The sequence below is a fragment of the Candoia aspera genome, chromosome 2 (genome assembly GCF_035149785.1).
Source record: "Candoia aspera isolate rCanAsp1 chromosome 2, rCanAsp1.hap2, whole genome shotgun sequence".
NCBI lineage: Eukaryota > Metazoa > Chordata > Lepidosauria > Squamata > Boidae > Candoia > Candoia aspera.
This window is the reverse complement of record NC_086154.1, coordinates 115,485,151-115,500,167: the sequence shown is the minus strand read 5'-3', so window position 1 is coordinate 115,500,167 and position 15,017 is coordinate 115,485,151. Positions and strand designations below refer to the sequence as shown.

Below are 15,017 nucleotides of genomic sequence, written 5' to 3'. Positions count from 1 at the left end.
ACAATTAAGAGACACCAGAAATGCACATTAAAAATATACATAACAAAACTGAGAGTTCAAACTGATACTGCAATGAAAACATCACTTTATAAGCTTAATTCATCTATAAGCTTATAGGAATGTAAAATACTTCTCATCTTATTAAATGCAATTACAACACTATTTATAAATAGTCCCAGTATTAGGATAGTTAAGTGCATGGGTGCTTTACAACTGGTCATACCTATCATGGCATCCATTTTGTAAACTAGGAAGTCTTCTGTAGAAGCCATTTTGTGAATGCAAACACTCACAAAATTCCAGATATGTCCCTGGACTGGAGAAGTTGCCTACTATCAAAGTTAAGCCTAAAACAGAGCCCTAGCAAAATACATGTAGTCCTGGGATTAAAACAGCAGCTGGGACTGGGATTGCCGTCAATAAGAGATGTGATCATAACAAGTGACGTCATTTGACCGCATTGCCTAGCAACGGCAGTCCCAGTTGCCGTCGTAATCCTAGGACTCTGCGTGTCAATAAGCGGGAAGAAGCGGAAGTCCCAGGCAACGAGCATGCGGGAGTGGGGAGGGGGTGCTGCGGGTGGGTGCTGGGAAGAGCGGGCAGGCTGGCAAGGGCAGCAGCTGGGAAGGAGCAAGGTGCTATGGAGTACGAAATCCCAGGGATCTCATACTCCATAGTGGGGCTCCTCGGGAGAAAAAGCAGCGTAAGCGACTTATGGGGGCACCTTGCAACCTTCCCTGCCGGCTTCCCCATTGACTTTGCTTGCATTTTATCTTGCACAGAGGCATCATACTACCTTGAGACAGCGGGCCATTTAGAAGTGTGCCATTTTGCCTCATAAGCCTGGCCGCACTTTTATCAGCAGGTCAGCTTTGCAAATGGCAGTATGCTTTGTCTAGAAACTGCACACACATCAGCTACTCATTCCAATCTCTGATTAAGTGAAGTGTTGGCAGATTGCTGGGAAAGCCTTTAGCCCAGGAGAGATCAGAAAAGTCACACACACCAGGCATTTCTATAAAAATAATGTATTTACAGAAAGCAAAACATCTTTAAAAGGCTTCTGCATTCTTGCAGACTCTCAGAGCAGCTACATGCCTACTACAGAAAAAAGGAAACAGAAACTAAAGCAAGTCCAAGCAAGTTCCTTCCTTCCCCCCAGGTGCAAAAATTAACATTCGAAAAGGGGACAGTTGAATTCAACCTCTGCACCCTGCCAAAATGATTAGTTACCATAGTAACCCCAATCCCAAACCCCAGTAGAAAACAATATATTAACATGAAGTACCCCCTCAAAGACCTGAGCAGACCTAGTTGTGACTATCCACTGAATTACCATTTTCAGCTTGGCAAAATAAGGTACAAAAAATGAATCACCATCAATTTTTCTATTGTTTACTTCAGTGAGGCGTGTTCTAAATGAATACTTTTTAAAAGAAAAGTATATGCACATTTTACTTACATCTTTCCTTCAGACAGGATGTGCAACACTATCTCTAAAAGTTTTTTTACCTCCTAAAATAGAGAAAAAAGCTCAGTCAGATAAACAAATTACTGTTTTAGACAAACATCTCCCAATCAAGTATCCATGCCTAGCTTTACAGTTGCTGCCTAAAGGGGTGTGTGGGGGTGTTTTTCTGTAGCATCTGAATGCCTCCATTCGTAAGAAACACATTCTGCCCTGGAGAAGAGTTGGACAATTAGCCTACCTAAACATACATACCTACGTAAAATTTGCCTGCATTGTGTATGTGTGCATTCAGGCCTGTGAGTTACTGTATATACTCACGGATAAACCATGGATGGGCTTATCTGCGATTATATGTGGTAATGAATTTTTTAAGTACCCGAATATACATGCGGATAAGCCGACCCTCAAATTTTTAATCAAAATACCATGAAAAACGTGCCACCTGCAGATAAGCCAATTGTGAAAATTGAAACATGAAAATTTAGAGGGTTAACTTATCCGCAGGCGACACACTTTTCATGACATTTTGGTTAAAAATTCAAGGGTCGGCTTATCCATGAGTACATATGGTAATGAAATCTTCCTTTTCCCTTCCCCTATTATCTGCAATTCTCCATTAGCTACCTAGCTTTAATCTGCATAACAACTAGTACCTTCTTTCTGAAACCCACGCACACATCTTGCCAGAGAAGTGAGCCTACAACTCACTGTTAGCTACCCACAGGCAAGAGGAGAAAGTAGCAGTCCTACACACCACTTTCTGAGAGAAAGATGCAGAGGAAATTTCTCTGTACAGAATGGTGGCAGTAATGACCAGAGAGGCCACACTTCCATGGATTATGGGAGGTTGCAACACTGAGGATTGTGGGGGAAGACTTAGGGAACCCACTTATGGGAGTCACAGAGGCCAAGCCACCACAACCCTGCACATAACTCTACAAGCACACACTATGGAAAGCAGCGATTCAAGTAAAAAAAGTGAGCCTAAATAAATATGAATTGTTTTCTTCTTTTTTCTTGGTTGGAAAGTTTATTTGAAAGTGGATACAGTACTCATTTCTTTGGGGGAAAGACTTTTTTCCCCTTTCTTACAAGTTTCTTTGAATCCAATATCCAACTCATTAAAGTTAGAATTGTGCAGGGTTTTTTCCCTTTTCTTCTTTTATTCTCAAGTAGAAGATAGAGGGAAGGAAACAGACGACCCACATCAGACCCAAATCTTTTTTTACCCATTATCATTAACTCATGAATAACACTAAGTGTCCCCCTGTAGAGAGTCATGGAGAATGCCTTAAAGGAAATAGTCAGAAGCCATTACAGAAACAAGGGCAGAAGCCTTCCTTAAACCCTGGGAAAGGATAAAGCATCAGGAAGAGGCTTAGCCTGGCTCAATGGGTTTTAAGAGGGAGGGAAGGTAAAACACAAGCAGACTTGGAAGGTTCTCTTACTATAGCCTAACTCAATAAAGTACAGTTATAACCTTAGGGAGTTGATTCCTTGATCTGGTCTACTCTGTAGGGCTGATACCCCCTCAACTGAAGGAAGAACAACCACAACTCCTCTGGCAGTTTCCAGTGACAACTCTCCCTGACTTTGGAAATAAGGAATCAGGGGACCACAACCCAATGGCATTTACACTGGTTATCCCCCTCCACATACCCTAAACCTGATCTACAGACTGAGGCCAACTGGCAGTGTCATGACTGGGCCTTCTGGGAGACACAACAATCCAGGAATTATCAGAAAATGTCTTATCTTCTGTAGAGAGTCATCAGCTGAAGTATTTTTTTAAGTCCAGAACAAGATAACATTTAGAAGTGGCTCAGGCAGATGCCTCCCTAATTCACTGAAGCGTAATGGGGGGGAGGAGGTACAGTACAATCAGACTTGCAAGATTTTGCTATTATTGCCAAGGTTAATAAAAGTAGTTTTAGCCTTCCTGGAGTGGATTGCCTGGTCTAGTCTACCTCGTGGGGCTGAAAACCCTCAAGGAGTCCTGAGAGCCACAATATATCAAAAATGGAATTCTGTGCAAATACATCTCCTTAAGGGTACAGGGTGGCTTACAGCCCTTATTATCAGCTCATGGTGCCTACCTAGTTTTGCCTGAGGCTGCCAAATCTGGCTCATCACTACCCAAGTGAACGAGTATTCCTTCTATTGAGAAGGATGTATCTGCATATATGAAATTCTGTGACATATGCCAGCGCATGGAATACTGCCCTGACAAGAATAAAGGCCCTCTGCAACCTACTGTTGATACAGGACCCTTCCAGAGGCAAGTGGTGGATATTGTGAGACCAATCTATTTGAAGGCACCCAGGGCAAACAGTATGTTCTGATCTAGGGAGGTTATTCTACCCATTGGCCAAAGATAGCAGACATATGCCAAATTGATGCCAAATCTGTAACTCGGGCCTTAATGGACCAATTTCCTAGAATAGCTTGGCCAACCAAAATTCTCGTACTTGCTTACACATACTTTATAACAGGAGTAATGACAAACCTGTAACAAACCTATGGATCGCACATGGGACTGAGTCTCTAGTAATCTATCCCTTGCCATCATCAGACAAAGATGAATGAAAATGTTCATTAGAAATCAGAACAAACCTGACAGTTATTATTGTGGATTTTCAACTCCTTCAGTCTATAAAAAGTTCCTAGAAGACAGTCTAATGGATCAGCAGAAGAGTCAGAGATAAATTCCACCAGATTCCATAGTGGTAACAAGCAGAACCAGGATCTGAATAATGTTTGGTTTCCTTTCAGCAAATGCTTCTTTTCTGTCATTTGATTCCTTTTCAACATACAGAAAAGCATGATAATTACACAGAAATTTGAATAAAAACATGGCACAATGAGTACTTTCCATATTCTTACTTTTTTTAGGAGCTTCAATCTCAAGGTTATATGGAATATGAGAAACTACGAATCTATAGTCCTAAAACATTAGAAATTTTGGGTTAGTTTTACATTTGTCAGCTGCTACACCTAAAAGAACTGGGTTTGCTGACTCAGAAATGACCAAGAAATGAACTTAAACTGAATTAAGAAAGTTTCAAAGGGGAGAACCCAGCAGTAGTAAAGAAAGCTACTAGGAGTAAACAGATTCTGAGACCAAATTTAGTTTTGAGGGCTACATTTTCATTTCAAAAACTAATTTTTTTCGAGATATGTAGGTAACCAACACACTGATATTTTTGTCTTCTTTGTTATTTCCTCTAATAATGAACTCAGCAGTTACTGAGCGCTACTAGGGCTGCATCTAAAATAGGACCTTGAGAAGCAAGAGGAACCTATTAGTAGAGGTGAGAGACCCCAAATTTTTAAAAGTACAAAGATATAGTAGCTTCTTAATTAAGAAGAGAGGGAGGGAGAGGATGCCATAAGTATAGCAATCTCCATTACAGAATTCACATGTTCCAAAATTGGTAATAAAGAAAATTGTTATATTTGGATGGATGCATTGAATCTGAAGGCTCTATGGACTACTGCAGGTGATAAAAAAAGATCTAATCTATGTGTAGTTTGAAAAAAATAATCTATAGTTAGTACTCCAATTTCTATCCAAAACAGCCACCTTCTGTTATATTAGTATACCTAGTCCTCGCTAAATGACCAGTTGTTCAGCGACCTTTCAAAGTTACAACAGCACTGAACGAATGGTACGTACTACCAGTGCATGAAGTTACGGCCATTGCAGCACCCCTGAGGTCACATGATCAAAATTCAGGTGCTTCACAACTTGCCTACATTTATGACTGCAGTGTGTACTTCGCTACCCCCATGTGCCTATCTCCCCATCTCTGCGCTTTTGGCCACCCTGCACTCTATCACCACCTACTCTTGCCAACCCCCGCTGCCCTTTGCTATCTTCTTCCTCCCGCTGATGGCCAGGGATCCAGGTGTTGCGTGGGGGCACAGCCCCAGGATACACATGGCAAATGCCTTCTCAATGCCTTGTGATGCAGGCCTGGGATGCCCCGCAAACAAGGCCTTGCTCACTGTGCGCGTCCTGGGACCATGTCACAAGGCGTTGTAAAGGCCTCGTTCACCGTTCACATTCCAGAGCACTGCAAAGGCCTTGCTCGCCACACACAACACAAAGGGCTTACTGGCTGCACCCTCGCCCAGCTCCTGGGCCAGCAGCAGGAGGAAGACGGTGAAGGTCAGCTGGGGGTGGCAGGAGTAGGCAGCGGTGGTGGAGTGCAGGGTGGCCAAAAGGGCAGAGATGTGGGGGAGATAGGCGAGTGGGGGAAGTTGAAGCGGAGGTGAGCATGGCAGGGCAGCAGAGTCTCGTCTGCCAAAGGGAGCTTGCCAGACCCAGCACAAGAGGAGGCAGTGGGATAGAGCCAGCAGTTTGCTCAGGGCAGGAGAAGCATGAGGTCCTCACCTAACAATGACGCAGTCCTTGCCTAACAACTGCAACCAGGACTACTGGAACTGCTGTCACTAAGCAGTGTGGTCACGTGATGTTTCACCTAACAACCATTTTACTTAGTGATGGAAATTAGAGTCATTAAGAGAGGACTACCTGCAGAGCACCACAAGGCTTTGGGTCCAGCCTTCCAGCCTTTTGCTGTTAGCCTGCTTTGTTAATGTTTCTGAAAAATCATTATCATTTGCTAAACAAAGAACACCGTATTTGTTCACATTTCTTGTTGGATCTTTTTTTTTTTTAGATTTTTTTATCCTGCCTTTATTATTTTTCCAAATAACTCAAGGCAGGGAACATATCTAATGCTCCTTCCTCCTCCTATTTTCCCCACAACAACCCTGTGAGGTGAGTTGGCTGAAAGAGCATGACTGGCCCAAAGTCACCCAGCCGGCTTTCACGCCTAAGGTGGGACTAAAACTCTGTCTCCTGATTTCTAGCCTGGTGCCTTAACCACTAGACTAAACTGGCTCTCTTATTTGCAGTCCATATTTAAATTTATTTGTTTATAAAAGTGATTACCCATTTCGCCTCGTTAAAAAATAATCCCAAAGCATGACTACAACACAGATCAAAACAGAACTATGTCAAATTACAAAAAGTTAAAAATAAAAAAATGATTCCAAAACATACACAGCAGTGCAGATGTGTAGATTACTTTTTAATTGACACAAAAATTTCATATGCTTTGGTGCCAAACATAATTGAGTAGAAACAAAATGGGGCACAACCACTTAATAGGCCCTACTCCAAGTCACTGCGCTCTCAATCCTACACATGGCCTGACCCACACGATAAGCTTCCTCAGCCAGTTGCACCATATAATCAACTACTGTGGATGGAAGGACATGTAATTTAAATAACTTACTCAAACTATACCCTGTTTACAGCCCTACTCTTTCAGTCAGCATTTCTACTTCTGCTTTAAAAGAGAATTAATGATACATTCTGGCAAATGAAAATTTTGATCAGTTACAGTTGTAATCGAAATTATTCAACCCCCATTGCAAATCAGGTTAATTGTCAAAATGTACAGACTTTCAGCTGTTTGCAATGAACAAATCAAACAAAAGCAATTGAAATAGCTCAACACAATGAATGCTTCAAGTGGTGTTCCCAAAGTCAACTGAAAATGCAACTTATAATGACTTCTCTAGTCTCAAAATTATTCAACCCCTTCATGGCAAGCATCTTCAGTACTTAGTAGAGCACCCCTTTGCTGTGATAACCTGCTGCAAAAAAGATGCATTGCCAGGCACCAGCTTCTGGCACCGTTCCTGAGGAATCTTAGCCCACTCATGAGCAATGGCCTCCAGTTTAGTAATATTCTTGGGTTTGTGTGCTGCAACCGCCTTCTTCAAATCCCATCAGTGATTTTCTATGGGGTTCAAGTCAGGTGACTGTGATGGCTGCTGCAGAATCTTCCAGGACTTCTTCTGCATCCAAGACCTAGTGGAATTTGAGGTATGCTTGGGATCATTGTCCTGTTGGAAGGTCCAGTGACACCCAAGCTTCAGCTTCCTTAGAGATGGAATGACGTTTTCTCCTAGGATTACCTGATACTTCAATGAATCCATCTTGCCGTCCACACGCTGCAGGTTTCCAGAGCCAGAGGATGCAAAGCAGCCCCAGAGCATCACCGAGCCACCACCATGCTTAACTGCAGGCAGAGTGTTCTTTTCAGCATGCGCTTCATTCTTCTTCCTCCAGACATACTGCTGATCCATCGGGCTGAAAAGTTCCAGTTTTGTTTCATTGCTTCACAGAACAGAATCCCAAAACTTCTGTGGCTTATTTATTTAATTTTGAGCATGTTAGAGCTGACTTTTCTTGTGCTTTTGGGTCAGTAGTGGTGTACATCTTGGAGTTCTGGCATGGGAACCTTCTCTTTTAGTATGCAACTTACTGTGCTCACTGAAACCTCAGTGCCTGTTGCCAAGTCTTGCTGCAGGTCTTTTGCAATCACTCGACAGTTTCTCTCCACCTGCCTTCTCAGAAATCTGGTTGCAGCCATTGACAGCTTCCTTTTTGTGCCCCGTCCAGGTACTGTAACCACTGTTCTTTTAACTTTGAACTTGTGAACTATGCTTCCAACCATGTCTCTAGGAACATTCAGTGCCTTCGCTATCTTTTTGTATCCTGTTCCTTGTTTGTGAAGGGCGATGATCTCTTCTCTTACCTTTTTGGACCATTCTTTTGACTTAGCCATACTGTATTTCTAACATGCGGTCAAACGTGACACTCAACAAGCCCCTAGCCAGTTCAGGTATTTCATGTGTTCCAGCTCAAGCACACCTGGTGCAACTAATGAATCCCTTGATTAGTTGCATCAAGTGTGCTTGAGACAACAGCTATTTTGCATACTGTATGGGTGCTGTTGTGACAGATTCTATTCAGGGGGTTGAATAATTCTGAGACTGGAGAAGTCATTATAAGTTGCATTTTCAGTTGAATTTGGGGACACCACTTGATGCATTCATTGTATTGAGCTATTTCAATTGCTTTTGATTTGTTCATTGCAAACAGCTGAAAGTCTGTACATTTTGACAATTAACCTGATTTGCAATGGGGGTTGAATAATTTCGATTACAACTGTATATTAGTTACTTAATATTAATCATTAGAATACTTTACCAAAATATGACACTTCTTAAACTGGTAGTTATCAGTTTATTATCACAATATTGTGATATAAGAGAACATACATAATGTTCTCTTATATCACAATATTGTTTGATAATACTCTCAATTCTTTCTTGAAACCTTTGCATGCACCCCAGTAATCTATTCAGTCATTTTATGAACTAATCATGCAACCCACCCACACCACTGGAGAAAGTTTAATTAGTCATGCAACAATTGATAATAAGTGTTATTAACATCAGTATCATTTGTGAGGGTCATAAACCTTTATTATTTTGGGAGGTCAACATCACCAAATGACACTCTATTTCTTGGAGTCAAACTTTCCAGTCTATAAAAATTGAAGATCGACGCCTCAGCTCAAATCAACTTTAAAAAATCAGAAATCATTTCAGAAATAAAGGTAATAGGCTGAAAAACTTACTTAATGAAGCTGCATTTTTCATCTCTGACCGCAGAATACAGAATACCTTCCAACCTTGCCCATTTCTCTTCAGATTCAAGGCAAGTCCTATCCTTATATTCAGAATCAGCCACAGTAAATAGATAAAGAATTGGGAGTGTCCACACCCACTGGTGAATGTCTTCTGCAATACAGCTATTACAGAACATTATCAAATACTGCTCCATACTGAAAGAGAGAGAAGAAATTAAGATCGACTAAAAAAAACGTTTTATCTAAATCTCTCTGTAGCTTGCCATTCTTTCTTCCAACAGAAATAGAGTCCTTCACAGTTATAACAAAATAACAGAATTTGTTTTGTTTCTTCTATTCTGCGCTGCTGTCCCCCAACCTTTTGAGACTGACAAGCGCATGGAAAATTCAGAGAATACAATGTGGGCACAGAGAAAATATCTGCCCTAAGAGGTGAGGATTCACATTTGCAAAATAGCTGCTGTGACAGCATGGCCACTGAGATATCTTCCATGACCCAGAGAACAAACTACCTTCTTTACCAATAGCAAGTGGGATCTGTCTTCAAACGGTGTAAGACCGACCCACCCTTGGGTGCCCATTACGTGGGAGGATGCACATAACTGGGAATCATACCTTTTTTAAGACCTACACACAACTTCCCATTTTCTTCCTTTCCTGTTCAGTTACCTTTGCCCCTCTCTTCATCTCCATCCCATCTGGGTCCCCCATTTTCTCTTCCCTTTCCCTTCCTCCCAACTACATCCTGTTGTTGTGCCTTCTTACTTTTTGTGGTTTCTGCTGGAAGGAGGGGAATGTGTTGTGAGAAGGACAACAGAAGGATAACGTGTTGTACTTTGGATATAGAGCAGCCAAGGGCCAGCTCAATTAGAGGGCATCCACATTTGATCAGAATATAATCTCTTTGCAGGCTTGCCCAGCAAATAACCTTTTCTAGTGATCATGATGAATAATGAGCTTGATGAACAGCATAATGAATATTCTGATCTAATGAAGTACGTACAGTCCGTCTACAGGTATTCCTCGACTTATAACCACAATTGGGACTGGCATTTCTATAGTAAGTTGTTGCAGTTGTAAGTCTAGTCACTGCATGACCAGACCTGATTTTATGACCACTTTTACGGCAGTCGTTAAGCAAATCATGGGTCATTAAGCAAATCACCACAGTCATTAAGCAAATCCAGCTTTCCCAGAAAACAGCAAAAAAGTCACAAAACACAATCATGTGACTGTGAGACGCTGCAACATCTTAATGTGAGCCAGCTGCCAAGGGTCCAAAATGCAATCATGTGATCATGGGGGGGGGGGCGTGCAACATTTTGTCACATGCAGAAGTGCTTTACAAGCCATAAAGCACCCATTCCTAGGCCATCGTAACTTCAGACAGTTGTTAAATGAACCGTCGTAAGTCAAGGATGATCAAAATGCACAGGTGCATGGAAATACAAAAGCACGCTAGGGTGGACTAAGAACAATATGCCAAAGACCAGGAGAAGATCACACTTTCACTGATGGGTGAAAGGACCAAGAGTGTCCTAACAGCCAGGAACCAGGCTGAGACAAGGAATAGGTCTCTAGTGTTTTATTACTGCTACATTAGACAGAAAATCCTAACAAACTGAAGAAGCGTAGGAAAAACCCAGACAGATAAACCCCAAAAGTCAAGGCGGGTCTGATCTGTGTCTCTTTGAATGGCTGCTTAACTCCTCAGTACTACGCATGCGTTTTCCCCCCTGGATAGGGCCCCCTCCTGCTCACCATCAGTGCTCATGACAAAGAGTCAGGGCATGAACTTCCATGGTCTGAGAACTGCCTGAGAACAACTGAATCTCCCCTCCAAATTGTTTTCTACATGGGGAAACCTTTCTGGAATCAAGATGCTCCAAGACATCTTTTGGAAACCATCTGATTGCTAATTTAGACAACATCTCTGCTTTCATCAGCTAGGAAGATCATGCTGATCAGTGGCATGCACCTTTAGTGAGTTGTGCTGGAACTGAGAAATGTACTGAAAGGATAACAACATTCAAACTTTGATTTAATAAATCTATGCCATCATTGTAATGTGCACTGTTGCCATCTGTGCTGATTGCGCCCGCTGGAGACAAAGATCCTGAGAGGGGAGGGAAAAGGTTCCTCATGTTTTCCTCCTCCCAAGAGGTAGGTGTGTGTGTGTGTGTGTGTGTGTGTGTGTGTGTGTGAAGTGTATTTTTGTCTTTAAGAGAAAGCATGAAGGTAGGGATCAGTTAATTTTACAAACAGGATTCCTTGTTTTATAAACAAATTTAATTAGTAGTTATCAATTCAATTAATTTGGGGGGGGGCTGGCTCTGCACCTTTTTTGAAGTGTGGCTTTTAACACATATATACATTTATATACATTATGTCACATGACAGCCAGCACGGTGCAGTGCTATGATGCTGGACTGACACCAAGACGACCCACGTTCAAGTACACCTTCAGCCATGGAAGCTTACTAGGTGATTTTGGGCCAGTCTCTCCCTCTCAACCCAACTTACTTCACAGGCTTGTTGTTGTGGGGGAAACTGGTAAGATTTATAGACAAGCAACGTTTTGGAGCAACTTATGTCAAATCACATATTTCACTAAAAGTACACTGATCTCAGAAATCTATCACATGAAAAAAATAAAAGTTCTAGTACCAGACATGCACACACCCACACATCAACTAAAACAAAGTAGCAAACAGACTTATTCAGTTCATATTTTAAAAAAAACAGCAAGGCAGATAAGGCATGCATAACACACCCGCTTGCTTGCTTGCCTTCCTCCCAACCAAACCCACCATCTTTCTCCCATAACCTTAGCACCCCCACTCCACCCTAGATTCTCTTTATATTCCCCAAAGTTACATACCCCTGACACTCGGAAAACATCTCTCTGAAGTGCTTGGTTTCATTCACTACATCTGCTGGTGATTTCTCCAGACAAAGAAATGTGCATAATTGTGGCAGTTCCTTTCTGGATAGTGGAATATTGTAATCTTTTGCTAGAGTAAGGGTTATCAGTGCTAGGCCTAATTTATCACACACTGAAGTGTTCTGGTTGTGAAGGTAATTGGATCCTTCCATCAAGTAATTCACAATCGCCTCTTGCAGCTTTAAAGAGAGAGAGAGAGAATTGCACCTTTAACCATATATCATATAAAGGCATAAATTATAGTTAAAAAAACAGAACATCTAGATCCATACCTTGTCCTGAACCTAACCCAAATAAGTCAGATTATAGATTAGGCTATGAATGAACATATTTTGCCTTTTTGCAGCAATACCTACGCACTAATGTTAGTTTCCCCTGTCCATGAAATGCCTGAAATTCCTGCTGCAACCAAACCACAGGTATACAGTGGTCAACTTTTCTTGTATATTTGCCTGTTACAACAGTGACTGGCCAGGTTATTGGCTTCATAAGCCAAGGTACAGGCACAGAGTCTCATCAGTACCCTCTCACGCATTTAGTTCTTGATTTAGATTAAGTCAAAGCTCCCTGACATGTCCAAACTAGGGAATTCTGGCTTCAAGTCAGTTTTTCAACTTAGAAAAGAAATTGGTTTAATTCAAGCTGTTAATGTGTTATGTTGTGTAGTAGCTTTCTGCTTCTAGAATAGTGATTGTGCAGAGGTAGTGGATTAAAAAATTATCCGACTCAAGTGTCCAATAGATCTAAACAATTTCCTGTATATATTGGGTGATTTCCTATCTCATCTGTCTGCAATACTGTCAAATCCTGCCATGCTCGGTGGAATGTGAAAAAGCACAGGCAATAAAATCTATGCTGCTATCAGCCTTCCACTTTTAATATGAAGATGAGAATGATGAAGCAAAAGGGATAACAGAGCACAAATGGAAGAAACATTGAGAGAAAACAGTGCACTGGGATCTATTCCTAATTGATGCAGCAGAGGAAATGAACAGTGCTTGCTTGTTTTTATTGTTTCTGTTGAAAGTATTTCAGCTATGCCTTGACTCGGATGCTAAAAGGGAAAAAATCAGTAGCTTACAGGGAGCAATTTGTACCACCTGTGTAATTAATGTCAATCACATCATCCTCAGCTTGGACTCCAGCATTGGGACAGGTCAGAATATATAATTTCTACACCCATTTGTCCCATTATTTTAGAATGCTTTCAGTTTGTACATGCTGAGGGCACGGGCCAGGTATCTGGAGACAGTGGGTTTATCACGTATTTAACATTTTGTCCTTTGTGACCGCTTAAATCAGCCAGAATGTGACTGGCCCCATAATTAAGGGAAGTGATCCATGTAGATTTGTAGGTGCAGAATGTCCAATACTAAAGAATCTTCTATTTGAAATTCAAGATCTATAAAGGCGCAATCTCTGACTGATAAAGATTCCATCTTGTCTCTTACTGTATTTAATGTCTATGTGAAACTGCTAAGAGAGGTATTCTAAGCACTGCCTAAGCACTGTCAGCCAGCTAACATCATCATCCTTGCCATTTTACTCCAAGGAAATAATAAGTACCCTTGAATATTGTGTAGGGTTGATAATGAAATAGATTAGGCTGAACATAATTGAGGAAAGAAAGATACACTATTGGTCATAGAAAACGTATTTCAGAAACTTGAATTTTATTATGGGCTGCTTGCTGATCCTCCACTGTCATTAGATTCATAGGTGGCAGCTATGGAAAGGAACGTAGTTGTGCAGTTACGTCCACTGCACCAGCTATAATTGCTCCTGTGCTGGCTGGATTTGGCCACAGTGACCCATGCATCACCATTTAAGCTACTTTCTACAATTTGAAGGTCTTCAGAAGCTTCAGCTGTTTCAAAATGTGACCATTATGACACCAGAACCAATCAATCTTTCTTAATTGAGCATTTTTTAAGAAAAAGAGATTTAAACAGGAAAGAACCCTACAAAAAGATTTCAGAGGGGAAAAAAGACAGAACAAGAAATATAAAACTTTACATTTAAGTTGTTCTGTTAAACTGTTAAAGTTTAACAGTTTAACAGAACAACTTGTTTAAAGGTTTAACAGTTTAAGGCTATTACTACTATTAGTTTTTATAGATATTTGTTATCAATATATCAATTCGATATGCAGAGGCTAGGACATGAATGGAATAAAGAATTAGAGATTCCTATATTGCCTAGATAATGGGAGAGCATCTTAACTTCTATAGCAAGAGTGTCAATGGGCCTTAAACAACTTAATGTATGAATATCACATACCTAGTACATGGAATTTGACAACTGGACAACATAAGTGGATTCTCCATGCCCTTACTATGGCCAAAAGACTGATATTGCAAAATTGGAAAGATAGATGTATGGCCCTATTTACTCAATGGATTGAAGACTTGATTACACTTGCCACCTAGGAGAGGATTGCCTATAGACGTAGGCTTTGTACGGATAAGTATAATGAAATATGGGACTTGTTTTTACAAAATATAGTAGTTTAGGAAAAGCATGTTGGTTATATAATTGTGATAGATAGATTTAGACAGACATACTCGCATCATATTTGCATTAAATAAATATAGAATTGCAATTGTTTATTATTGGAATGAGACATTATATTTTTTATTTTTGTTACTTTGTTTTATTTTTTAAGACTTGTTTTGTATTTTTTATTACATATGTATCTTTGTGTATTTTTTTGTTTTGTTTTCCTTTTTCTGTCATTATTTTAAAAAGCAATAAATAAATAAAGTATAAAGGTAGAAAAATAGGGAGTTTACAAGCATCAAAGAATTAGGTTGACATTTTCAATATTTCAATGGCTGCTTTAAATATATGAATATACTATATTATAGAATATTCATCTATTTAAAGCAATCACCCCCATTACATCAACCCGTCCCACCCAGTCAGGCAGAGAGGGCATGTTACGGACCCTGTCCATGAGAGGCTGGCAGGGTCCAGAAGGAGGGCCTTCTCTGCTGTGGCACCTGCCCTCTGGAATAAGTTACCCCCAGAGTTGAAGCAGGCCCCCACTCCCCCGACTCTCTGGAAGGGGGTTAAGACCTGGTTG

General features: G+C 40.8%; 1 protein-coding gene across 1 annotated transcript in view; it reads right to left on the bottom strand.

The window, feature by feature from the left end:
• The window catches only part of RNF213 (ring finger protein 213), a 96,467-nt gene that overhangs the window by 68,572 nt on the left and 12,878 nt on the right, over window positions 1-15,017 (bottom strand). The window contains exons 8-11 of the mRNA XM_063292934.1: window positions 11,870-12,111; window positions 8,977-9,183; window positions 4,085-4,271; window positions 1,463-1,515 (exon numbers count right to left, since the gene is read on the bottom strand). Coding sequence (XP_063149004.1) covers window positions 1,463-1,515; window positions 4,085-4,271; window positions 8,977-9,183; window positions 11,870-12,111 — 689 coding nt within the window. The remainder of the gene's footprint in view (window positions 1-1,462; window positions 1,516-4,084; window positions 4,272-8,976; window positions 9,184-11,869; window positions 12,112-15,017) is intronic.